The 26,646-nt window shown below is 40.6% G+C and overlaps 1 protein-coding gene across 4 annotated transcripts in view; it reads right to left on the reverse strand.

Moving 5' to 3' along the window:
• Positions 1–26,646, reverse strand: part of eps15 (epidermal growth factor receptor pathway substrate 15) — a 176,852-nt gene that overhangs the window by 31,467 nt on the left and 118,739 nt on the right. For all 4 annotated transcript variants that reach the window (XM_041208187.1, XM_041208185.1, XM_041208183.1 and 1 more), the window contains 4 exons: positions 18,507–18,704; positions 13,621–13,827; positions 9,303–9,392; positions 7,594–7,684 (listed from right to left, as the gene is read on the reverse strand). In XM_041208187.1, coding sequence (XP_041064121.1) covers positions 7,594–7,684; positions 9,303–9,392; positions 13,621–13,827; positions 18,507–18,704 — 586 coding nt within the window. The remainder of the gene's footprint in view (positions 1–7,593; positions 7,685–9,302; positions 9,393–13,620; positions 13,828–18,506; positions 18,705–26,646) is intronic.

Genomic DNA, 26,646 nt, shown 5'->3' on the forward strand with positions numbered 1-26,646 from the left:
TGCCTTTCGTGGACATCTAGTAGTAGTGGTCATGGACTAGAAGCACTGAGATGTGTGTGCGCGGCTGGACTTTAAATATGGTGCCTGGCATGATGAAGCGGTGAGGTGATGGCGTGGTGGGTGAAGAAGAGCCCGCCCACCATGGAAACAGCATGTTTTCCAGGAATTCATAAGTAATGCGGTGGGTTTGGGACGACACGGAATGAAAACCCACCATTGTGGCCAGCGGGTAAAACGTCATGTTACCTGCCTGCTACTGCACTTAGTGCATATCTGGGACGATTCCGTCCTTTGTGTCTTGAGAACATGGCCTTACACTTTATTTCTAAACTGTGGGTAAATTGTTAAATTATGTCATCTGCATAAAACAGTGCATCATGAACATCCATGAAAAAACTGCTTCATCCAAAAAATATGCTAATTATCACATTATATTAGAAATACATTCCATCAAGAGTATTTTAACCCCTTTGTTAACCTATTCTACCTATATTGTTTTTAATTTCTCAGCTCTCAATATCTTGCTGTGTCTCAGAACATATGAAATAGGAGAAGTAGGCCATTCTGCCCCTTGACCCTCATTAAGATCAGGGCCGATTTGTTTGTGTTTCGAAATCCACATTCCCATCTACTCCCGATAACCTTTGTTTCCCTTGCCTAACAGGAATCCATCTACCTCTGCCTTAAAAATATTCAATGACCCCCTCCTCCACTGCCTTCAGAGGCAGGGAATTCCAAGGTCGCACAACCCTCAGGGAGAAAATATTTCTCCTCGTCTCTGTACTAAAAGGGCAAACCGAATTTGTTTTTATTATTCATTCACGGGATGTGGGCTTCGCTGGCTGGGCCAGTTGTTATTGCCCATCCCTAGTTGCCCTTGAGAAGGTGGAGGTGAGCTGCCATTTTGAATCGCTACAGTCCATGTGGTGTAGGTACACCAACAGTGCTGTTAGGGAGTTCCAGGATTTTGACCCAGCCACAGTGAAGGAACGGCAATAAATTTCCAAGTCAGGATGCTGAGTGGCTTGGAGGGGAACTTCCAGGTGGTGGTATTCCCATCTATCTGCTGCCCTTGTGCTTCTAGGTGGTAGTAGTCTTGGGTTTGAAAGGTGCTGTCTAAGGAGCCTTGGTGAATTCCTGCAGTACATTGTACACACTGCTGCTACGGTGCATCGGTGGTGGAGTGAGTGAATGTTTGCTGATGTGGTACCAATCAAGTGGACTGCTTTGTCCTGGACAGTTTCCAGCTTCTTCGGTGTTGTTGGAGCTGCACTCATCCAGGCAAGTGGGGAGCATTCCATCACACTCCTGACTTGTGCCTTGAAGATGGTGGACAGACTTTGGAGAGTCAGGAGGGGAGTTACTCATTGCACAATTCCTAGCCTCTGACCTGCTCTTGTAGCCACAGTATTTATATGGCCAGTTCAGTTCAGTTTCTGGGCAATGGTAACTCCCAGGATGTTGATAGTGGGGGATTCAATGATAGTAATGCCATTGAACATCAAGGGGCGATGATTGGATTCTCTCTTGTTGTATATGGTCATTGCCTCACACTTGTCTGGTGCAAATGTTACTTGCCACTTGTCAGCCCAAGCCTGGATATGGTCCAGGTCTTGCTGCATTTGGGCATGAACTGCTTCAGTAGCTGAGGAGTTGCAAATGGTGCTGAACATTGCTGATGATTGCACAAACATCCCCACTTCTGACCTTATGATGGAAGGAAGGTCATTGATGAAGCAGTTGAAAATGGTTAGCCCTAGGACACTACCCTGAGGAACTCCTGCAGTGATTCCTGGAATTGAGATGATTGACCTCCAACAACCACAGCCATCTTCCTTTGTGCTAGGTATGACACCAACAGCAGAGAGTTTTCCCCATGTTTCCCATTGACTCCAGTTTTGCTGGGGCTCCTTGATGCCACACGGTCAAATGCTGCCTTGATGTCAAGGGCAGACACTCTCAGCTCACGTTGGGAGTTCAGCTCTTTTGTCCATGCTTGAACCAAGGTTGTAACGAGGTCAGGAGCTGAATGGCCCTAGCAGAACCCAAACTGGGCATCAGTGAGTAGGTTATTGCTGAGCAAGTGCCACTTGATAGCATTGTTGATGACCCCTTCATTACTTTACTGATGATGGAGAGTAGACTGATAGGGCAGTAATTGGCTGGGTTGGATCTGTCCTGCTTTTTGTGTACAGGACATACCTGGGCAATTTTCCCCATAGCTGGGTAGATGCCAGTGTTATAGCTGTACTGGAACAGCTTGGCTAGGAGCACGGCAAGTTCTGAAGCACCAGTCTTCAGTACTATTGCCAGAATGTTGTCAGCGCCCATAGCCTTTGCAGTATCCAGTGCATTCAGCCGTTTCTTGATATCACATGGAGTGAATCGAATTGGCTGAAGACTGGCATCTGTAATGCTGGGGACCTCCGGAGGAGGCTGAGATGGATCATTGTTGAAGATTGTTGCGAATGCTTCAGGCTTATCTTTTGCATTGCTGTCCTGGGCTCCTCCATCATTGAGGATGGGGATATTTGTAGAGCCACCTCCTCCACTGAGTTATTTAATTGTCCACCACCATTCACGACTGGATGTGGCAGGACTGCAGGGCTTAGATCTGATCCGTTGGCTGTGGCATCACTTAGCTCTGTCTATCACTAGCTGCTTATGCTGTCTGGCACACAAGTAGTCCTGTTTTATGGCTTCACCAGGTTGACACCTCATTTTTAGGTATGCCTGGTGCTGCTCCTGGCATGCCCTCCTGCACTCTTCATTGAACGAGGGTTGATCCGCTGGCTTGATGGTAATGGTAGAGTAGGGGATATGCCAGAACATGAGGTTACAGATTGTATTCAAGTACAAATCTGCTGCTGCTGATGGCCCACAGCACCGCATGGATGTCCAGTCTTGAGTTGCTAGATCTGTTCGAAATCTATCCCATTTAGCACAGTGGTAGTGCCACACAACACAATGGAGGGTATCCTCAATGTGAAGGCAGGACTTCGTCTCCACAATGACTCTGCGGTGGTCACTCCTAACGATACTGTCATGGACAAATGCATCTGTGGCAGGCAGGTTGGTGAGGATGAGGTCAAGTATGTTTTTCCCTCTTGTTGGTTCCCTCACCACCTGCCGCAGACCCAGTCTAGCAACTATGTCATTTAGAATTCAGTCAGCTCGGTCAGTATTGGTGCTACCAAGTCACTCTTGGTGATGGACACTCAAGTCCCCCACCCAGAAAACATTCTGCGCCCTATCAATCTAGTATCAATCTAGTAAACCCCCTCTGAACTGCCTCCACCGAATTTACCAACACTCACTTCACTTACTCTTTCCCTTTCTAAATACCCATAGAAACTCTTGCTATCCATTTTTACATTTCTAGCTAGCTTCTTCTCATACTCTTATTTCTTACTCCTGATTAACCTTTTAGTCATTCTCTGCCATTCTTTATATTCTGACCAATCATCCGACCTTTCGCTCATTTTTGCACAATTATATGCTTTTCCCCTAAGTCTGATGCTTTCCTTAACTTCTTTAGTTAACCACGGATAGTGGGACCTCCCTTTAGAATTTTTCTTTATAGTAAGAATATACTTATTCTGAGTATTTTGAAATATTCCCCTAAATGCCACTGCTTCTCTATTGATCTATCTCCCAGCCTAGTATCCCAGTTAACTTTGGCTATCTCAGATTTCATGCCCACATAGTTGCCCTTATCTAAGTTTAAAATACTAGTCTAAGACCCACTCTTCTCCCTTTCAAACTAGATGTAAGATTCTATTGTATTATGGTTGCTGCTACCGAGGGGTGCCTTTACCCGGAGGTCATTAATTAATCCTGTCACATTATACAATACCAAGTCTAATATAGCCTGCTCTCTGGTTGGTTCCAAAATATGCCGCTCTAAGAAAATATCTCAAAAGCATTCTATGAACTCCTCATCCAGACTACTACTGTCAATCTGATTTTTCCAGTTTACTTGTAGATTAAAATCAACCATCATTATTGCTGTCTCTTTATCACAAGCACCCAATATTTTTTCTTGTATACTTTGTCCTACATTGTGGTTACTGTTAGGGGGCCTGTCGACCACTCCCACTAGTGACTTCTTACCCTACTATTCCTCATCTTCACCCAAGCCGATTCTACATCCTGATGATCTGAACTAAGGTCACCTCTAAGTATTGCACAAATGCCATCCTTGATCAACAGTGATACCCCTCCACCTTTACCCAGCTTCCTATTCTTCTTGAATGTCATATACCTCTCAATATTCAGGACCCAATCTTTGTCATCCTGAAGCCATGTCTATGTAATGGCTATCAGATCATATTTTTCTACTTCAATGTGCGCTATCAATTAATTTACTTTGTTATGAATGCCATGCACATTCAGATACAGAGCCTTTCGTTTTGTCTTTTTGCTATCTTTGTAACATCTAATCTTGACTACTGGGGTGTTCTTAGGCTCTATCTCTCTGCCCCTTCTTTCAATTCTATGACCTTTATTTCCCTTATTAGTATTACGGTCTCCTGTCTTAAACCTACTCCTTGATTTGCCACAACTACCCAAGCTTGATCACTCACCCTCCCCACCCGCACCCCCTGTTTAGTTTAAAGACCTCTCTGATTCCCTAGTTATGAAATTTGCAAGAACACTTGTCCCAGCACAGTTCAGATGTAGACCATCCCAACGGTACAGCCCCCACTTTCCCCAGTACTGGTGCCAGTGCCTCACAAACTGGAACCCACTTCCCTTACACCAATCTTTGAGCCATTCATTCATCTAACCTTAATTGCCCTATGCAAATTTGTGCTTGGCTCAGATAATAATCCAGAGGTTATTACCTTTGAGGTTCTACTTCTTAATTTGATACCTAGCTTCTCATACTGACTATGCAGAACCTCCTTAGATAAAAGCAAAAAACTGCGGATGCTGGATATCCAAAACAAAAATAAAAATACTTGGAAAAACTCAGCAGGTCTGGCAGCATCTGCCGAGAGGAATACAGTTAACGTTTCGAGTCCGTATGACTCTTCAACAGAACTAAGTAAAAATAGCCTCCTTCCTTGTTCTGACTCTGTTGTTGGTACCTACATGGACCACAACAACTGGGTCCTCCCCCTCCCACTGCAAGTTCCTCTCCAGCCCTGAGCAGATGTCCTGGACCCTGGCACCAGGCAGGCAACACAGCCTTCTGGACTCTCGCTCTCTGCAGAGAACAGTGTCAGTCCACCTCACTTATACCATCCCCTACTACCACTATATCTCTGTTTGCTTACCCCACTCATCAGCCCACGCTTTTGTCCACACAGCTTGTGAGCACCTCAAACCTATTTGACAACTGCAAAGTCTGAGGCTCCTCCACTACTGTCTGCTCGGTCCCATTACCTGCCTCACTCACAGTCACATCCTCCTTTCCCTCAATGCTGTCCAAAACAGACGACCCTATTCTAAGAGGCGTGATCATCTTCTGGAACAAAGTGTCCAGATATTTCTCCCCTTCCCTTATGTTGCGCGGTGTCTGCAGTTCGGCTTCCAGATCAATAATCCTGATCCAGAATTCCTCCAGCTGCTTACATTTTCTGCAGATGTGTTTGTCCTGCATCATCTTGGTGTCCAAAAGCTCCCAGTTCCACAGCTGCAACATAACACCTGTCCTGCCATTGTTACTTATATTTAGTTAACTTAATTTAATTACTCACATAATTAATTTGGAATAATCCCTATGTATACCACACCTCTTTCTCCCATGCACCGAATTCCCACATGAACCTAATTTTCTACTCAGTCTCCATTTCACTCCAACATTGTCGTGTCTTCTTGTGCGCCCCTTACTGATCATGTGGTTTGAAAAGCCTGTATCTCTTATAGATCCTCTGAAGAGTCACTAGCTAATTTAGCTTCCTGTTACAGTAATTAACATCACTTGAACCAACTGCTTTCAGGTGATTGACAGATTACTAGTGCTCCAGTAAGTTCTCTACTTAAGCTAATCTAATTTACTTTAAGGTTAGTTCTATATCAGATCTTGATTCCTAATCTATAGTTAAAACTTGAAAAAGACTTAGCAGAACTAAACACATGAACCTAATTCGCTACTCTCTCAGTCTCACTCCAGCATCATCGTTTGTCTCCTTGCGCACCGCTTACTGATCACGCGGTTTTAAAAGCCTGTCTCTTTTATAGACCCTCTGATGGGTCACTAGCTAGTTTAGCTTCCTGCCACAGTTATTAACTTACAAGGGCAGGGTTTGGAACGCAGGAGAAAGTCCAAAATGTTGCAATGCACTGCTACGCATCGAGACTGATGCATTCAAGGAGTTAATTGGTTTGACTGACTGATGGTTCAGCCTCTTCATTCAGGCAAAATACTCAAGTACAGTGTAAAACATAACATAAGCTTATGTTGATGTTATATTTCAGAATATCTGAAAAATAGCTGGGAAATTTCTTTAAGATTTCCAGCACACCATAGGAAACTTTATGTGTAAGATACAAGTTTTTTTTCTCAAAATATTTTTGTTATAAATTTTATAAGTCAGTTTTATAGGGATGAAGCTGTGTCCTCGAAGCACACAGATACAATTTTTTCTGGTATTTGTTTATTTAGATGGTGGTACTTTCTCCATCTGAAAGTTGAACAAATCATCAATCAAATCAAAATTTCCATTAAATTAAACGTCTCATACACATCACATTCATTACACTTTAAATGATTATATTATTTTGATGCTATGAAAATGTTTTGTGTAATCAATCAATTAAAAATCTTGTGTAGTGAATTAATTATGCAGATTTTCTCATAGCATCAAAATAATGTGATAATCATTTAAAGTGCAATTAATGTGATATATCTGAGAATAATCTGTTTTTGGCAATATAAAGGCTACTGTTCTACTTTCAGGCCAGGTATCAACATAATAGCAGCAATATATGTTGAAAGCCAATTCCTGAATGTACTAAAGCCAAGAAGTGCAAGATCCATTATTTGAGCCTCCCAATGAACTGAGTATAACTGGATAATTTACAAACTTAGTATTGAGTCTTCTCAGGTTAAAATAAAGTGAACAGCCTCAGATAACATTATAAAAATAACTACTGGAGAACCAGAGCTCTGCATACACCCACAGCCTTTCACCTGGCAGAGTATAGGACACAACTCACAGCATATATTGTATCATGCACTTCAGATCCTAAAATTACTGGTCTCAGACTAATAATAGGAAGAACAAACTTGGAGTTATATATTGGCTTACATGACTTTAGGATGTCCACAAGCACTTTACAGCCAATGAGCTGATGTAGTGTAACTAACCCAAGCCAACAAAAAACAGGGTTATTGCCCTTCTTAAATCTCAATTAATTTAGGAATGTGTGGATTTTAAAGTCAGTCTGAGAAGTTTTAGTTTCCCACACTTTTTCTTACAAAATTCAATTTGACCTCTGCTTATGAAAGCAGGACAGGTACACTGATAAATCTAATCTAAAATTATTGAATCTCTATTCATATGACCTTTTTTTTGAAACTGTGTGAAGAGGATAATAGGTTTCAAAACTCAAAAGGAAAACAAAATAAAAACTTGAACTCACTTCCAGTGAAAGGATCTGTCTGAAAGAAATCCAGGTTTGGGTCTGGAATAGTGTTAGAATATTCAGTAGCTTTCAGATCAAAAGGGTCTTCCTGCAAGAATTAAAAATAGATATTCATGCACAAATGTACATACGAATTAATTTTGGCCTGGATTTTGCAGTAAGCAACACAGCAATGACACTTATTGCTGACCTCGGAGAAAGCTGTCCACATAGATTATGTGATCTACGTAGTATGGATTCCCCCTTTCCCAGCATCTTTTGAACCTGGCTTTAAGTCAAGGGGATCTCCAGGCGTCCAACAAAAGTGATGTCATCAAGCAAGGTAAGCAGCTAATCACAATGAAGTATTCTTACAGATAGCAAATCAGGAAGTAAAATGCAATGAACTTTCATTTTTAATTAGACTTTTACAGAGTTAAGTAAATAATTGGGACATGCACATGGGATTATGGTGGAAGCTAAAATAGCCAACTTTAAAGAAAAAATGAATTTATTTTTATCGTAATGGAGAAATTTAACATTGCACAAATATAAAATTAGTTTTTCAGGGACAGTGTTCAGCAGTAATTATAAACTTAATACACCATTAAAAATGTAGTTATACTTCAGTCAACAAGGTATAACTTTTACAGCAAGACTAATAGTGTAAAAGGAAAATACTGCTGATGCTGGAAATTTGAATTAAAAACAGAAAATGCTGGAAAAACTCAGCAGGTCTGGCAGCATCTGTGGAGAGAGAAACAGAGTTACGTTTCTAGTCTGTATGACTCTTCGTTAGAGTCAACAAGTCAATGGACTAAAAACGTTAACTCTGTTTCTTTCTCCACAGATGCTGTCAGATCTGCTGAGTTTTTCTAGCATTTTCTGTTTTTAATAGCGTAAAAGGACAAGTTTTTGTCAGTTCATTGATTTCTGTTTGATTGCAGTCTGGGGGATCTTTCAACAGTGCACCTATGGTGAACTGCTGAGTCACTGATAGCAACTTCTGGATTTTTGCATTTGACTATCATGTGTGCATTGAAGAAATTGCAGTCAGTTTTAAAGGAGTAATGGTGCTGAATGCTTACAGTTTCACCATCATGCCAACTGCAAAATCCAGGCCATTAGAACACTTGCTTCCCTTCAACTTGTATCACAATCATCAAAAATCCTAGCTAGCTACGTTCGATATCCAGAACGAAATGATAATAATCAAATTCTACCTTAAGAAGCAACAAGTGTTATTTAATCAATGAAAATTCTTCAAGCTTACTTCAAACCTAAAATGTATTAGAAATATTACAGTTGAGAAATATCCAATTTTGCAGAAGAATAATCATCTGCCCATGACAATTTCAATGACAATTCAATATATTTTCTGATAATTAAAAACCTACGCAGTGCATGCCACATAACACTGACAACTAAGATGCGGTTTGAATCTCAACTGCAAGATCACTTTCAAATTTAACCAATTTTAGCACAACCACAAGATGGTGCACTTCATAGCAACTGAATATTTCAAATTAATGTGAGGATCTGAAAGGGGAGAAAGGAAAGGAAAAAAACAGACAAAATCAATACTGCAGATCAAAACTGCATTTCCTATTCAAGGCAGAAATCAAGCCTGCAGACATCCACCCAACCTAGCAGCTAGACCTTTCCATTTTATTTAATTTAAATAACAGTACAGTTCTGTGCAAGCAAATGCAAATTGCCAAACCTACCTTTTCTGCAAAACTTGGTTGCTGAATTTCAGCTTGTTCTGTCTTCATCTCTACAGTGTTTGGGATGGATTCATCAATGCTTTTGTTGACCTAGAAAAACATTTTTTGACAAATATGTTGTTGAAAGCTGAAATAGCCATCAATTAAAATAAATGGGTTCATTTTCCATTAAAATAGAAACTATTATACAAATATGTTAAGGGTTCATCACCAAAAGTAATTTCTAACTTTCTATTGCCCAGAATAAGAGAGAGAGAGAGAGAGAATGGGAATAATACAAATAGATAAAACAGACAAAACACAAACAACTCATTGCAAAAATCAAAATGAAGCTGTATCATTGCCCTGATTTCCTGAGTCATACATTTAATTGAAAAAAAACTGAACCTGCATTTATATAGTCTGGCAGAAACACCCTAAAAGTGCTGCACACATAATCAACTGCACTGAAGTGTAGTTGGTTGTGCATTGGAGGTCATACCTACATTTAATAATGCCATCTTCAGTACTTTCTGGCAGTAACAAAATGCATATCCTAAATTAATTTTAAATTGCAAAACTAATGCAGATTAATAAGGTTGTGGAAAATGCAAATAAGCTACTGGGGTTGATTCCTAGAGAAATACAATTGGAAAGCAGTGAAGTTATGTTAAACTTATAAACTATGTTGGCTAGACCACACTTAAAAGAGTACTGTGCACATTTCTGGGCTCCATATTACAAAAAGGTTACAGAGATACTGGAAAAGCTGCAAAATTTTCAAGTATGATACCAGAACCGAGAGATTGTGACAATCAGGAAATACTGAATTGGCTGGGGCTCTTTTCTTCAGAAATGAAAAGGCTGAAGGGTGACCTAAGAAAGATCTTTAAAATAATGAAGGGGTCTGATAGGATAGACAAAGATATTTCCGCATGGGGGAATCCAAAAATAGGGGTCATAAAAATACAATAGTTACTAATAAATCCAATAAAGGTTTCGATGGAGTTCAGCATTCAGGCTCCACTATGTTAGGTCAAATGTTCACTCAAGGTTTTTGTTATATATCATCATTCATGGTAAGAAATGGGGCTGAATTCAATGTCTAAATCATGATACCATCAAAGTCAGAATTTCATCTTTATAATTTGTTTTTTTTTCCTGAAAAAATTTAAGCATTTGGGTCCAGTATGATTTTATTGAAGATTTGGTCAAACATGTATATATATATATCCTCTTAGTTTCAACAAATCATCTGCAGTCTTTGATATGAATCCTGAAAACACATACCAGGCCCCATGTGAATCCCCCTCTTTGTCCTTCCTCTCCTCTCATCTTTCTGGAGAGTTACAACATTATCACCAAATCATGATTGGACGTAGCACCTGCCAATTTGAGTGGGTCAGTGTATGGCTACAATGGATTAGATGTTTGGCCAACCAGGTTTTTAAAAAAGTCAATGGATCTTTTCCCTATCCCAGCTGCCACAACAGGCTGACTGAGAGTAAAGGTGATAGCACTCTCATTGGAGGGAGATGGAGAGTTGGGGCAATGACATTTTTATGATGATCAATTTCTCTTTTAGACAGGGCTTGTGAAACTTTTGTCTTGCACACGGTATTGGAAAATTGGAAACAGTTCCACAGTTTCTAGAATAATAAAGTTTGCGCAGGATTAGGTTACTTGACCCAAATGCTGCCTCTGTTCGTAAGAAAGCAAGACAAATTAATCAAATTGACCACCACACCCTAGCATTATTTTGTGTAACAGGTGTAGATCATAGGCCAACTACTTGCACTCTTGAATTCTTTCTTTCAAAATGATATAGCACTAATTTTCCCCTCCCATTTTTGATGCCTATTTTCAGTTCCTTGATCCAAACAGCAATGATAAGGAGAGCAACATAACAAGAGAAACGGACTTTGACTGATTGTAACTGGCAGCCAGAGAGATCAAGGTTAAACTCTCAATTTCTCCGTCCCATCCCTCCTTGTTGTGAAGTATTCAGCCTTCAACTAAAATTTCCCTTGGTGACTTTTCTTAAAAACTCGAATTCAACATGTGATAATTGATGATAGGCATTCACATCCTTGAACTCACAGTCCAATTATTTGATATACCAACGTTCTACACATCAGGATCAGCAACCTGTGACTGTGACAGAGTGAATGCCCTTGACATCAAGGCAGCATTTGACCAAGTGTGGCGTCGAGTAGCTCCAGCAAAACTGAGCTCAATGGGAATTTGGGGGAAAATTCTCCACTGGTTGGAGTCATACCTAGCACAAAGTAAGATGGTCGTAGTTATTGGGGACAATCATCTCAGTCCCAGGAAATCACTGCAGCAGGTTGTCAGAGTAGAGATCTAGGCCCAACCATCTTTTCAGCTGCTTCATCAATGGCCTTCCCTCCAACAATAAGGTCAGAAGTGGGGCTGTTTGCTGATAATTGGACCATGTTCAGTATCATTCACAACTCCTCAGATACTGAAATAGTTTGTGTCCATATGCAGCAAGACCTGGTCAATGTTCAGGCTTGGGCTGTTAGAGGGCAATCAACATTTGCACCACACAAGTGTCAGGCAATGACTATCTCCAACAGTAGAGAATCTAACCATCTCCCAATGACTTTCAATAGCATTACCATCACTGAATCCACCACTATCAACATCCTGGGGGTTACTATTGACCAGAAACTTAACTGGGCTAGCCATATACATAATTTGGCTATAAGAGCAGCTAAAAGGTTGGGAATTCTGCAGTGACTAACTCACCTCCTTACTCCCAAGACCTGCCCACCATCTACAAGGCACATGTCAGGAATGCAGTAAGATATTCTCCACTTGTCTAGATGATGTGACTCCAATAACACTCCAGAAGATCAACAACATCCTGGACAAAGCAGCCTGCTTAATCGGAACCCTATCCATCACTTTAAACACTTACTCCCTCCGACACCGATGTACAATGGCAGCAGTTTGTGTCACACACAAGGTGCACTGCAGCAATTCACAAAGATTGGCCGTGTAGTGGATAGCGTAGAGGATAGCCATAATCTCCAAAACAATATAGATGGGATGGTGGAGTGGGCGGTAAAGTGGCAGATGGATTTTAATATAGAGAAGTGTGAGGTCATACATTTAGGGAGGTCAAACAGTTACAGGGATTACACAATAAATGGGAATATACTAAGAGGGGTAGATGAAGTGAGAGATCTTGGCATACAAGTACACAGGTCCCTGAAGGCAGCAGTTCAAGTAGACAAGGTTGTAAAGAAGGCATATGGAATGCTCTCCTTCACTGGCAGAGGTATAGAATAGAAAAGTAAGGATATAATGTTAAATGTCTAAAACACTGGTGAGGCCACAACTGGAATATTGTGTGCAGTTCTGGTCACCACATTACAGGAAGGACGTAATAGCTCTGGAGAGAGTGCGGAGGAGGTTTACAAGAATGTTGCCAGGGTTAGAAAAGTGTAGCTACGAGGAGAGATTGGATAGGTTGGGGTTATTTTCCTTAGAGCAAAGAAGGCTGAGAGGTGACTTGATTGAGGTGTACAAAATTGTGAGGGGAATAGATAGAGTGTACAGGATAAAATTGTTTCCCTTGGTAGAGAATTCTGGAACCAGGGGACAGAGATTCAGGATAAGTGGCAGAAGGTGTAGGGAGGACATGAGGAAGAACTTTTTTTACACTGTGGGTAGGGGTGTCTGGAATTCGCTGCCCAAGTTGGTGGTAGAGGCAGAAACTCTAAACTCTTTTAAAAAGTACCTGGATCTGCACCTGAAGTGCTGTAAGCTGCAGGGCAATGGGCCGGGTGCAGGAAGGTGGGATTAGAAAGGGCACCTGGGTGTCCTTGAGCTGGCATGGACAAGATGGGCTGAATGGCCTCCTTCTGTGCTGTAACTTTCTATGGCTCCTTCAACAGCACCTTCCAAACCCTGACTTCTACCATCTAGAAGGAAAAGGGCAGCAGAAGAAAAGGAATACCACCACCTGCAAATTCCCCTCTACAAGCCACACACCATCCTGACTTGAAACTACATCACAGTTGCTTCACTGTTGCTGGGTCAACATTTTGGAATTCTCTTCCTAACAGCACTGTGGGTGTACCTACACCAGATGACTGTAGCGATTCAAGAAGGTCGCTCCCCACTGCCTTCTCAAGGGCAATCAAGGGGTGAGTAACAAGTGCTGGCCTAACCAGCAATGCTCACATCCCATGAAAGAATCAAAAAAAGTAATCGTTTAGAGCAGATAAAATATTGACAGTACAAATTTTACATTTAGAATCAAAATGATTTTAAATACTTGAAATCATTAGTATTTGCAATGTCTTACCACAGTCTCAGTGATAATTGATTCCTTCTCCAGTGGGCTTTGCCTCTCAGTATTTTCCTTGTGGTCAGTAGACTCACTGACACTGTTGTTAAGCTCATACTGCTCAACACCACCATTGACAAGGGCAGGTTGCACAAGACTCCGCCAATTCAGTTGATTGTTGAAGCTTTCCTTAGATTCTTGTAGCTCAGACAGCTTGGATTTTGCCTTTGAATAAAAACTCAAGCAATCACATGACATGACTAAGATACAAATGCCAGACAATCTGAGGCACTCAAATTCAAACTTTAAAAAGTATCTAAAGTGCAGTATGCATAATATGGAGCCACGGGCATGAAGTATATATCATTTTATGTATGCAATAGAGACACATTATTTTTTAGGAAATACCAGTATTATCAAATCATAATGGAAATTGTGTACAGCTCTAGTATATTATCTAGATCTTTACAATTTATAGAAACATCTGGATACCATTCCCAGCTGTTTTTGACCAAGAGTCACTGAACAAATTAAATAATACTGAATCCAAGAAATAAGTTGTCCATTTTCTGATCGGCAAGCAGCTTTAAAAAGTAGGTAAGTACATACATGACCATTAAATTATTTACACTACAAAGAAATTCTTTTGTGGTGAGCTTTAAATGTAAACTTTCTTTCTATTTAGCTGAACAGCTTGTTGTACATACTCAAGTCACAAGGAAAAGGAAACAGTTTTTTTATACAGATGGTTTTCAAAACTGCAAAGCCAGAAACAGCATGATTTTAAATAGCAACTAAATCAAAATTTGTCGAAGAATGTATAAAATGCAAACTCATGTCAGCTGTTCCTGTAGCACTGTATATAACCACACTGAAAACTTTGAAGAATGGGTTATCATTTACTGAATATGAAATGCAGGAATTAAATATAGTGTTTAATTCATCTCTTCCATATAAACTGGGTCTGTTTTTGTAATTTTAGTGTAATCAGCAGCAGCACAAAAATAAACTATGGAACTCACCCACAATGAATTGGCCTTTATGAAGGGACACACAACAGTACTCAAGGTGTCAGTGTTGAGTTTATCCAAAGAAAGAGATGATGACCCAGGTTAGAACTGCATGCATCTGTATAGTACTATTTATCATAGGGGTTTGTCAACATCACAGATGACTGTTATGTCCACGACTTTTCCATTTAGTGACAGATCAGGTCTTGGGTCTGGTATGGCATGGTTACTTGTATACAAAGCCCTTAACGCCATCTAGAAAATTAATCAGACTACAATCTAAGAAGAATTGAGTAATAATAATCACTCGAATGTCTTGAAAACAGAAGATAGGTGGAACAGCCCCAAAATCGAGTGAATCAATCATCCAGATTACACACAAATCTTTTAAGACAGCATTCAAATTCCATTTATGCTATTCAGTCACACTGATTTGAAACAGACTGACTTCAACTCACTTGAATTTTATTAGTGCTCTAAGAGATTATTTTCTGATTAGAAACACTTCAAAGCCGTGTCCATATGACAACAGGAGAGCATTTCAAACATTCTTTAGTCCAAACCCTACTACAAAGTGCACATTTTTGAGAGGCTTTGACTGCTTCTTTTAATTGCTTGATTTGACAAGTTTTAGTACAAGTCTAAATTCATTATTTTTATCAAAAACGATATATTTTTTATATATAGCATTCAGAACTTATATTCACTAAGCAACTGCCATCTAAATAGCTGAACTAACAATTAAACTGCTTTGAATACTAGAATATGGAGAGATTTTGGACAACAGTTTTCATGTTAGAAACAACACAACTAGAAAGTAACACAGCAACTTTTGCCCAATATATCATTCATTTTCAACGAGGCAAACATCACAATAAAATCCAGCTTCATTTATAGCAGTATACAACAGCAAAAACAGAAAAGAACAATTTTCATTGTAAGTCAACAAGGTATAAAATCAATTAATGATCTTGCAAAGGTTTAGAATCAAATGATGCAATACCTAAATATAGGGCCGGTGCAAGAATATTAGGTGCCCTAGGTGAACCTTCAGCCTTGTACCACCCCACCACCACTTAACTTTTTAAAATGAATACAGTAAAATGACACTAACACTTGTTTCTCCTCAGTCCCACACGCACACAACTGCAAAAAATCGTCAGACTCATGAGTAGTTGTTATCCATTACCTGCCCTCGCTCCACTCTCAGCCACCCACAATTCCTGCTCTCTTGGAGCTGTTCACTAGATTTGCATATTCCCACACCACTCGTGAGGCCTTGTCACGTGTCGCTATGAGATCACCCAGGAGCTTACTGATTGGTTGAAAATATGCAACTTTAGGTAACTGGCATGAGGGGTGGGAAAGGAGGAAAACCGTGATTGGAGGATCAGTGAGCATGTGCGAAAGGGGAAATGGAAAGGGAAAGCTATGGTTGGATGGTCAGCGAGCACATGGCAGGAAACAGGAGGCTATGACTGGAAGATCAGAAATCACCTGGAGTGGGTGCAGAGCAGGGAAAGGGGAAGATATCATTGGCGGATCAGCAAGCATGGAGCAGAAGGAGAGATTTTGATTGGTGAATCAGTGGGCATGGAGGGGAAGAGGAGGCTGTAATTGATGAATCAGCAAGCACAGAGGGGATGGGATTTGTGTCATTGAAGAATTAACAAGCATGTGTGGGGGCTGGGCGGGGCCGTGAAAGAATTGCTTCAGAAAATTCCAGAGTTCCGTATGCACTTGTGGAAACTTTGGACACTCGTGGAAAGCTGTTCATATCATTTAATAGCTCTACGTAGTTTCAGTTCAGTTTTTTGCCACCCCCCAAATTTTGCTGTCCTAGGCAACCGCCTGATTTGCCAAGTGGTTGCACCAGCCCTGTCTAAACACTTGTTTCTAAAGCACTGCTCAGCTCCTTATGAAGAGACAAAGCACTTTACAGCCAATGAATTACTTTTTGAAATATTGCGATTGTTGTTTTGTAGGAAATGTGACACTCAAATTATGCACAACATGGTCCCACAAACAGCAATGTGACAAATGTTCAATTAATCTATTTCAGTAGTTTCAGTTGAGAACTGAATGTTGGTCAGAACAGTAAGAGGAGCCCTTACTGCACTTCTTCAAAAGATGCCATGAAACGTTTTCTGACCACCAACACAGGCTGATGGTACCTTTGTTTATGTCTCATTCCTACAATACAACTGTGACTACAGTTTAAAAAGTGCTTCATTGGCTATAAAACGCTTTGAGACATCCAGTTAGAAGTGTTATATAAATGCAAGTCTTTTTTTCTTTCTTATTTCAAAGAAAACAGTTTGTCAAGAAACCCGTTAATATTGGACTGAAGTATAGTTTGACAGTATGTGTTCAAATTCAGAATGAGCAGTGAATTTTCTAAGTGCTACCAAACTAATACTAATTTCATATTTTTCACAAGCATACAAAAATGATGAATAAGGATGCTCATGGCCAGATATGTAATCCTACATTAGTTTTTGAATAAAATAGTTTTAGAATATGGCTAGCTATCTTCAGCAAGATATATTGCTCCTGATCAGTATTCCATGACTCCCTATTGCTTACGTGCTCTTCTATTCAATTTGCCCAGCCTAACACTTCATTTACAGACAGTTAGGCTATGAGAAGTTTCCATGTTTTACTGAAACTGACAACTGTTCTTGGATAGAGAAACATTCCAAGTAATTAGTAACCCTTGAATGGCCGTTGATCTAATTTAATTAGGATATACAGAGTTATCAATTACCTTTTATTTCACTATATCTTCAAAGAATATTGAATGACCACATCAGTTGGCTTCATGCCAGTAAAGTGTGTTTTCATCTTTGGCAGCCAGTAGAAAAGTTGTATATTTAGAATTTTGGTGACCAGAAGAGAAACTAGGTCAATTGTGAAACTGCTTCGTGCTTCACTGGTAAGAAATAAATTTCTATTTTAAAGTTTATATAAAGTGAGTGTGAATGGCATCTTTATTACGTTATACATCAAGAAGGGTAGCAGCATGCATGATTTACTGATTTATGTATTATTTTGCTCTGTTACATGTTTTGTTTAAATTAGCAATTGAATTAGAGCCTGAGTCTCAGTTTGCTAGAATGTACATTAAGTTTGCTTTTCCATAGGAGAAGAATTACATGATGGCATTTGATGTATTCCAGTCACTGATATAAGAAAAGCTTACAATAGTGTACAGTTTACGTTATCGGACTTGTATTTGAGAGGCCTGGGCTAATTATCCTGAGAATTTGAGTTCAAATTTCACGGTGGCCATTTTATGATTTGAGCTCAGGCATATCAAAGTTCTACAATAATTTGTAGCTTTTCAAAAAGATCCACTATTCCATTTTCAGGGCAACTAAGTGTGGCAATTAATGCCGTCTTTGACAGCAACACCCACATCTAGAGCATCCTTGTCTTTCCTTTGCTTAGCTAGATACTGGGTAAGAAAGATGCACTTCAGATCGTAGGAGATGCAAGATCTCCTTTTGGGGGTGGTAAACAATATTGAACCAGAGAAAATTTCTAGCATAAAAGACTAAAAACATGGCACCCAAATTGATGCGATAAGGAAACCTTCTTGTATTGGCTAATAATAAGCAATGATTTAGATACGAATTATGAAAAAGGGATTACCCATCTTCAAAGATCACTTAATGTTAGTTCCAAAGGTGGCTCATAAATAAGGCAATAAAGGGTAAGCTTATTTTATAAAATTATGTTGCACTATATAAAATTCTCACAGTATATTAATTTTGCTAGCATGTCTGATATTGCAGCAGAACGAAAAGAACTTCAATATAATTGCAAAAAGCCCTACCTCGCAGACGTGATAAAATAATCTGGTATGATGTGTACAAGCAATAACCCATTTACCTGGTTAATTTCATGGTGGGATGCCTGAAGAGAATTCTGCACAGGCACCAACTGGGTTTGGCTGGCCTCCATACGTTCCCGCAGTTCTGCTGTCTCCTGGTGAAGTCGGCTCAGCTCCTCCTGTGCTTTGATGAGCTCCTCCTCACAAGACAATATCTGGGTCTCCTGATCTGAAATTTCAGTCTTAAGTGATGAGATCTGAAACCAAAGTAAACAATAAATATGAACATATAAGTCTAGTGAATACCACAAGCATACCTCTTACCCTCTCTTGGATCTTCGCAATGAGAACTGCCAGCATGATACTGACAGTCTCAATTTTTCTGTTCCGTTTACTCACTCTAACCTGTCTCCCTGTGAACTTGCTGCATTCCATTCTGTTAGGTCCTACCCTGCTGACAAGGGTGATGCTGCTCTTGTCTGGCGAACCAGCCTCTACCTTGCAGAGACCCACGTGCCAATTCTCCGACATGTCCCCCTAACTCCATGGGTCCATGACCACACCACTGAACCTCACGCCATCTTCTCCAGCTCTGTCACTGACTTCATTTCCTTTGGAGATCTCCCTCCCATGTCCTCCAGCCTCAGTCCCCACATCCCGAACAGTCCACTTTTCCCTTCTTCCCATGATCCACAAACAGACAGACCTATTATTTCAGCCTGTTTATGCTCCAGGGAACTGATTGCTTCCTTTCTCGTTTGTATTTTTCCGCTTGTATGGTTTCTTCCTACTTAAAGAATATGACTTTCTCAATGCCCCCGTCACTTTAACAGTTTCCAGTTTCCTAGCCCTAACCCTCTCCTATTCACCATCGATGTCATCTTTGTCTACACCTCCATTCCCCACCAGGACAGTCTGAGAGCTCTCCGCTTCTTCCTCGAACAGAGGGCCTACCTGCCTCCATTTACCACATTCTTCGCCTGGCTGAACTTGTTCTCACATTGAACAACACTTAGCACTAACTCCACTCACTTCTTCCAAAAACGCGTTGCTATGGGTCCTAGCTATGTCTGTCTTTCTGTGTGGTATGTGGAACATTCCTCATTCTACTCTGGCCCACTCCTTCATATCTTTTTCAGATACATTGATGACAGTATTGGCGCATTTCCTGTTCTCAACGGGAACTGAAAATTTTAATCAACTTGGCTTCCAATTTCCATTCTTCTCTCACCTTCCACACGGTTCCACTCTGACTCTTCCCTTCCTTGCTTCCATTTCTGCGGATAAGCTATCAACAAATATTCACTGATTCCCCACAGTTAGCTCAACTACATTTCTTCATACAACACTTCCTGTAAAAACTCTGACATTCTCCCAATCACTCCACCTCCATTGCATCTGTGGTGAAGGTTCTACCTTCCATGCCAGTGCTTCTGAAATGTCGTGCTTTTTATAGAGTCATAGAGGTCTACAGCACAGAAAAAGGCACTTCGGCCCATTGAGTCTGCGCCGGTCAAACAAGTACCTAAATATTCTATTCCCATTTTCCAGCACTAGGCCTTGTATGCCATGCAAGTGCATATCCAAATACTTCTTAAATGTTATGAGGGCATCTGCCTCTACCACCCTTTCAGACAGTGAGTTCCAGATTCCCACCACCCTCTGGGTGAAAAAATTCTTCCTCACATCCCCTCTAATCCTCCTGCCCCTTACCCTAAATCTATTCCCCCCGGTTATTGATTCCTCTACCAAGGGGAAAAGTTCCCTCCTGTCTACCCTATCTATGCCCTCATAATTTTATACACCTCAATCATGTCCCCCCTCAATCTCCTCTGCTCCAGGGAAAATAACCCCAGTCTATCCAATCTCTTCTCAAAACTAAAACTCTCCAGCCCAGGCAACATCCTGGAAAAATCTCCTCTGCACTCTCTCTAGTGCAATCACACCCTTCCTGTTTTTATGGATTCCAGAACTGCACGCAATACTCTAGCTGTGGCCTAACCAGCGTTTTATATAACTCTAGCATAACCTCCCTGCTCTTATATTCTATGCCTCGACTAATAGAGGCAAGTATCCCATATGCCTTCTTAACCACCTTATCTACCTGTCCCGCTACCTTAAGGAACCTGCGGACATGCAAACAAAGGGGTCCCTCTGATCCTCGGTACTTCCCAGGGTCCTACCATTCATCGTGTATTCCTGTGCCTTGTTTGACCTGCCCAAGTGCATCACCGCACACTTATCAGGATTAAATTCCATTTGCCACTGATCAGCCCATCTGACCAGCCCGTCTATATCCTCCTGTAATCTAAGGCTATCCTCCTCACTATTTACTGCCCCATCAATTTTCGTGTCTTCTGCGAACTTACTGATCAACCCTCCTACATTCAAGTCTAAATCGTTTATATATACCACAAACAGCAAGGGACCCAACACCGATCCCTGTGGAACCCCACTTGACACGGGCATCCAGTCACAAAAACACCCCTTGACCATCAACCTCTGCTTCCTGCCACTCAGCCAATTCTGGATCCAACTTGCCAAATTGCCTTGGATCCCATGGGCTCTTACCTTTGTTATCAATCTCCCATGCAGGACCTTATCAAAAGCCTTGCTGAAGTACAAGTAGACTACGTCAAATACATTGACCTCATCTACACACCTGGTCACCTCTTCGAAAAATTCAATCAAATTGGTCAGACACGACCACCCCTTAACCAAACCATGCTGACTGTCCTTGATTAATCCCTGCCTCTCCAAGTGTAGATTAGATTCTGTCCCTCAGAATTGCTTCCAATAGTTTCCCCACTACTGAGGTTAGGCTGATTGGCCTATAGTCTTCTGGTTTATCCCTTCCTCCCTTCTTGAATAACGGTACCACATTGGCAGTCCACCAGTCGTCTGGCACCTCTCCTGTGGCCAGAGAGGTATTGAAAATTATTGCCAGCGCCCCTGCTATCTCCTCCTTTGCCTCACTCAACAGCCTGGGATATATTTCACCCAGGCCTGGAGATTTATGTACTATTAAGCCTGCCAGACCACTTAGAACCTTCTTCCTTTCTATGCTAATTTAATTATATCACAACTGTTTTTTCCTCAACCAAGGATTCCCCCACACCACTGCTTGACATGGCCCTCGACTGGGTGCATCCCATGTCCTGCACTAATGCTCTCACCCCTTACCCTTCCTCCCAGAACCACAACAGATTTCCCCTTGTCCTCATCTTCCAAACCACCAGCTTCCACATTCAACAAATCATCCTCCACCACCTCCTGCCACCACCATGGGCATCTTCCCCTCCTTTTAATGTTCCAAAGGGACTGTTGCCTCCATGGCACCCTGTTGGGCACCCCCAACACCCCTCAACATCCCATGGCGCCTTTCCATGCAAGTATAGGAGATGCAAGACCTGCCCTTTTACCTCCTCTCTCCTCACTGTTTAAGGCCCCAAACCCTCCTTCTAGGTGAAACAGAAATTTTCATGTATTTCTTTCATTTTAGTATACTATGTTCACAACATGTCCTGTTTTACACCAGAGAAACCTAATGCAGATTGAGTGACCATTTTTCAAAACACCTCCATTCACTCCACAGGCGTGACCCTGAGCTTCTAGTTATCTGTAATTTAAGTCTCCACCTTGCTCTCACACTAACCTTCCAATGAAACGCAAAGTGAGCTTGAAGAACAGCACACACTTGTCCTATTGCCACTCCCTTTGATGGGAGGGTGTCCAGCCAGGGACTAGTCAGGTGTCGGGGGTAGTCAGGTCTGGTTGGTGGGTAGTTGGGCGGTGGGGGGGTAGTCAGATCTCATTGGCGATGCAGTTGGGAGATCAGAGGGGTAGTCGGGTCAGGAGCATGTCAGATGTTGGTGGGATGTAGTCAGGTGGTTGGAGGGTTTCAGTGTAAGTGATTAGGGCATCAGTTCTGAAGTTAACCACAAATTATGCTAGGTTTTAATCTGTATGACATTTCATTTAAGTACAGCAGAACTATCCGAAGTGTCCAGCTCTTAACTCAAGGTCAGACACCTTTGTGGAGAGTTCTGGGGAGCAGGGGAATTGCTCATCGGAAGTTGAAACTTCCCAGGCAATTCTCACATAGGTCAGTGCGCCAGGACTTCTGCAGGGTCCTGACATGCATCTTCGGTTGTACATCTGTTCTCTGACGATCCACAGACAGGAAAATTTGGCCCCATATCACTTTTTAAAAGTTATTGGTCTCTATGGGGATCGTAACATATTATTGTATAATAAGATTAATTTCTCAACAAAATATTGTAACCGATCTGAAGTTACTTTACTGCATTGAACACATACAGGTTAATTCAACGCAGTTTAAAACTGGCATTAATTCACAATCCTTGAAACAAATTCAAAAAGAAATTGATAAGATATTTTTGTTCAGTTACAGCTGTTCTTCCACACTGATCATTAACAGCCATTTAAATGACTAAGTCAGAATTTGCATTATCATTTCTCTTTCCGTTCAAAATTGACACCCAGGTCAACTTGATATTGATTCTATATTGAATAATTTATGAGCTGATTGATCATTTGTTAACCAATAAGCATCAAAAAAATTATTATTAGAACTTGGTGTATTTTAGCACATTGATATAAATCAAACCAAAACATGTTGGCCCAGATCTTCTATTCTCCAGATTGTCGGAGACCAGACATACGACTCAAAATCCACATCACGACTCCACAGAAGTCTTCCCCCCAACCTGACCCGACTACCCCTCCCACCACCTCACCTATCTGCCACCTTACCCACTTACCTCCCTACCCTATTACTCATTCATCCATTTGCCCATTCACCAATATTCACACTGGACATTTAAACTCACCATAAGGCGGGTAGTGTTGTAAAAAGTGGGTGTCTCACATCTTCCCCCCAACGCTACAGCACTGCGATGGAGCTCTTCAAGGGATGCTGCATTCCGCATTTCTGGAAAAGCAGGGCTTGGAAGACCCAGCAAGAAATGCAGAGCAGCTCGAGGAAAAGTTCGAGTCGAGCGGCAATCCAGCGATGATTGCCACTCCACGGGAGATCTGGGCCGTTACCCAAATCTACAAGAACTATATTTTGGGCCTGAAATACAGGAAGAAACGTTCAGTCTTTCCTTGAATGACCAGGAAAGCCAATTGAAGGAAGTCAGCTAACCTTTACTGCAAGCATTTGGAGAATATTGTTTACCTCTCAGCCTTAAAAACACCTCAATTGCCTCATCATTGTGTCCCCTGCTGGATCTGAACAAGTCCAGTCACATGAAGCAGTCTGTCCACTATAATTTTTCTAAGGTTCTGCGTGATTTACATACGAATATACGAGTTAGGAGCAGGAGTAGGTTACTTGGTCCTTTGAGCCTGCTCTGCCATTCAATAAGATCATGGCTGATCTGACTGTAACCTCTCACCTACTCCGGTAACCTTTCACCTCCTTGTTTATCTAGAACCTATCCAGCTTTGCCTTAAAAATATAAAAGACTCTGCTTTCACTGCCTTTTGAAGGAAGGAGTTCCAAAGACTCACTACCCTCTGAGACAACTTTTTTTTCTCATCTCTGTCTCTTAAATCGGTCACCCCTTATTTTTAAACAGTGATCCCTAGTTCTAGATTCTCCCACAAGAGGAAATATTCTTTCCACATCCACCCTGTCAAGACCCCTCAGGATCTTATATGTTTCAATCAAGTCGTCTCTTACTCTTCTAAACTCCAGTGAATACAAGCATAGCCTGTCCAATGTTTCCTCATAATACAACTCAATCCTTCCTGGTATTAGTTTATTAAACCTTCTCTGAACTGCTTCTAATGCATTTACTTCCATCTTTAAATAAGGAGACCAATAGTGCACACAATACTCCAAGTGTGGTCTCACCAGTGTCCTGTACAACTGAAGCATAATCTCCCTACTTTTATATTCAGTTCTCACAATAATCAATAACATTCTATTAGCTTTTCTAATTACTTGCTGTACCTGCATATTAGCCTTTTGTGATTCATGCACTAGGACACCCAGATCCCTCTGCATTTCAGAGCTCTGCAATCTCTCACCATTTAGATAATATGCTTTTTTTATTCTTCCTGCCAAAATGGAGAATTTCACATTTTCCCACATTATACTCTATTTGCCAGATCTTTGCCCACTCATTTAAATGGTCACTTTGTAGCCTGTGTGTGTCCTCTTCACAACTTACTTTCCTACCTATCTTTGTCATCAGCAAATTTAGCAACCATACCTTCGGTCCCTTCATGCAAGTCATTTATATAAATTATAAAAAGTTGAAGCCTCAGCACTGATCCCTGTGGCACACCATTCGTTATATCCCGCCAACCATTCATGGGTACACTCTGTTTCCTGTTAGCTAGCCAATCTTCTAATCATGCCAATATGTTACTCCCTACTCCATAAGCTTTTATTTTCCACAATAATCTTTGATGTGGCACCTTATCAAATGCCTTCTGGAAATGTAAGTGCTGTGCATCCACTAGTTCCCCCTTATCCACAGCACATGTGACTTCTTCAAAGAACTCCAATAAATTGGTTAAACATGATTTCCCTTTCACAAAACCATGTTGACTCTGCCTGATTGCCTTGAATTTTTCCAAATGCCCTGTCATGATATTACACATTTCTTGCTCTCCATAAAACTTCCAGCATTTTCTGTACATCCTTCTTTTGGGACACACAACAGATGATTTCACCAGAGTAAAACTACCATTTTGCTAACACTTTGAGCTAATACACAGGGTTGGGATGTTCAAATCTTAAAAAGTGGGAGGACAAGTTAAAGCTTTGTTAAAAAAAGCCACGTAAAATACATTTAAATGGGTACATATTGAAACTAGCTGCTTATAACGCAATACAAAAATATTTAAGATTTGTTGGTTTACTCTGAATTAAATTCATCATATCTGATCACCTTAACAACGTTAAATTCTTCGCATGATAATGTTGCCCTTTTAAGGAAAGGAGGTGGGTGAATATTTCCACAATGATCTTAGGTGGGTGCTTAACATTCTTTTAAAAAACTGCTAAAATACTCAACATAAAAGACCAAATTTCTTGCAACTACTGTATTGGTATATTCTATTCACTATGGGAGTATGTGAAATCCAAAATTTGTCTGAAAATGCCTCAACCCTCTGTCTCACTCTCAGTATTGGCAGTTAGCGTACAATTCCATCACAGCTCTCATGCTTAGAGCCTACTGAATAATAAGGGTGCTCCCAGAAGGTTACATCCTACTGTGATTCCATTTTCATTTCAGGACTGAGCTGCACAATCAATGATTAAAACATATAACCACTGCTGACAGCATCTGTGGAGAGGAAGATATGACTCGTGTCAACTCTGTCTTCCTCTTCACAGATGCTGTCAGACCTGCTGAGTTTTTCCAGCTATTTTTATTTTTGTTTCAGATTTCCAGCATCCGTAGTATTTTGCTTTTATATAACCACTGCTATCATTTATATTCCTGTGACAAGAATCTGTAATCTCATAACTTCTCCTTTTCTTGTGAGAAAGTGTCTGTATGCTGCTTAGTATTTATTAATCCTCAATTTCAAGAAACACTGGTAAAAAGCAAAAGTATACCCTTCTGTGGTATAGGTGATTTGTACACTTATCCATCAAGTCATTAAATCACTTGACCATTCTCATTCTTAAATCAGTACTTGGTGCGGAGCAGAATTAATTTGGGAAATCTGTGCTGTCTTATGATTAAATAAAAGTATACCACAGTTTTGGGTACTTGAGTGACAAATGAAAAATAAATTAATTATATCAGAATACTATAATTGCTAATTTGCAAAATCTTGCCAACTGTACCTGTCACCATATATTAGAATGGAATTTGTGAAATAACCTATCACTAATTCTAAATGTCAAGAAACCAGTTTAATCCACTAAATCCCATCAGACAATCTTTGCCTAATTTTCACTAAAATTACTGTACTGATTTAAAGATTATCTGGCAAACAAGACCACAATCAGAAACTTACATTTTAATTAAAATACCTAAAGAACTTATTTCTATAAAATCTGATTGCAAAAGTAGTCAACATGATTATTCATCATCAGTGTTCATACAGACAGCACAAAAGAATGCACTTAGATGTACAATATTTAAAAGATTAATCTACCTTATTAATCCCTATTAACATCTATGACTGTAACCCAAGTTTGTGTAA

This window comes from Carcharodon carcharias, chromosome 16 (genome assembly GCF_017639515.1).
Source record: "Carcharodon carcharias isolate sCarCar2 chromosome 16, sCarCar2.pri, whole genome shotgun sequence".
In the NCBI taxonomy this organism is placed as follows: domain Eukaryota; kingdom Metazoa; phylum Chordata; class Chondrichthyes; order Lamniformes; family Lamnidae; genus Carcharodon; species Carcharodon carcharias.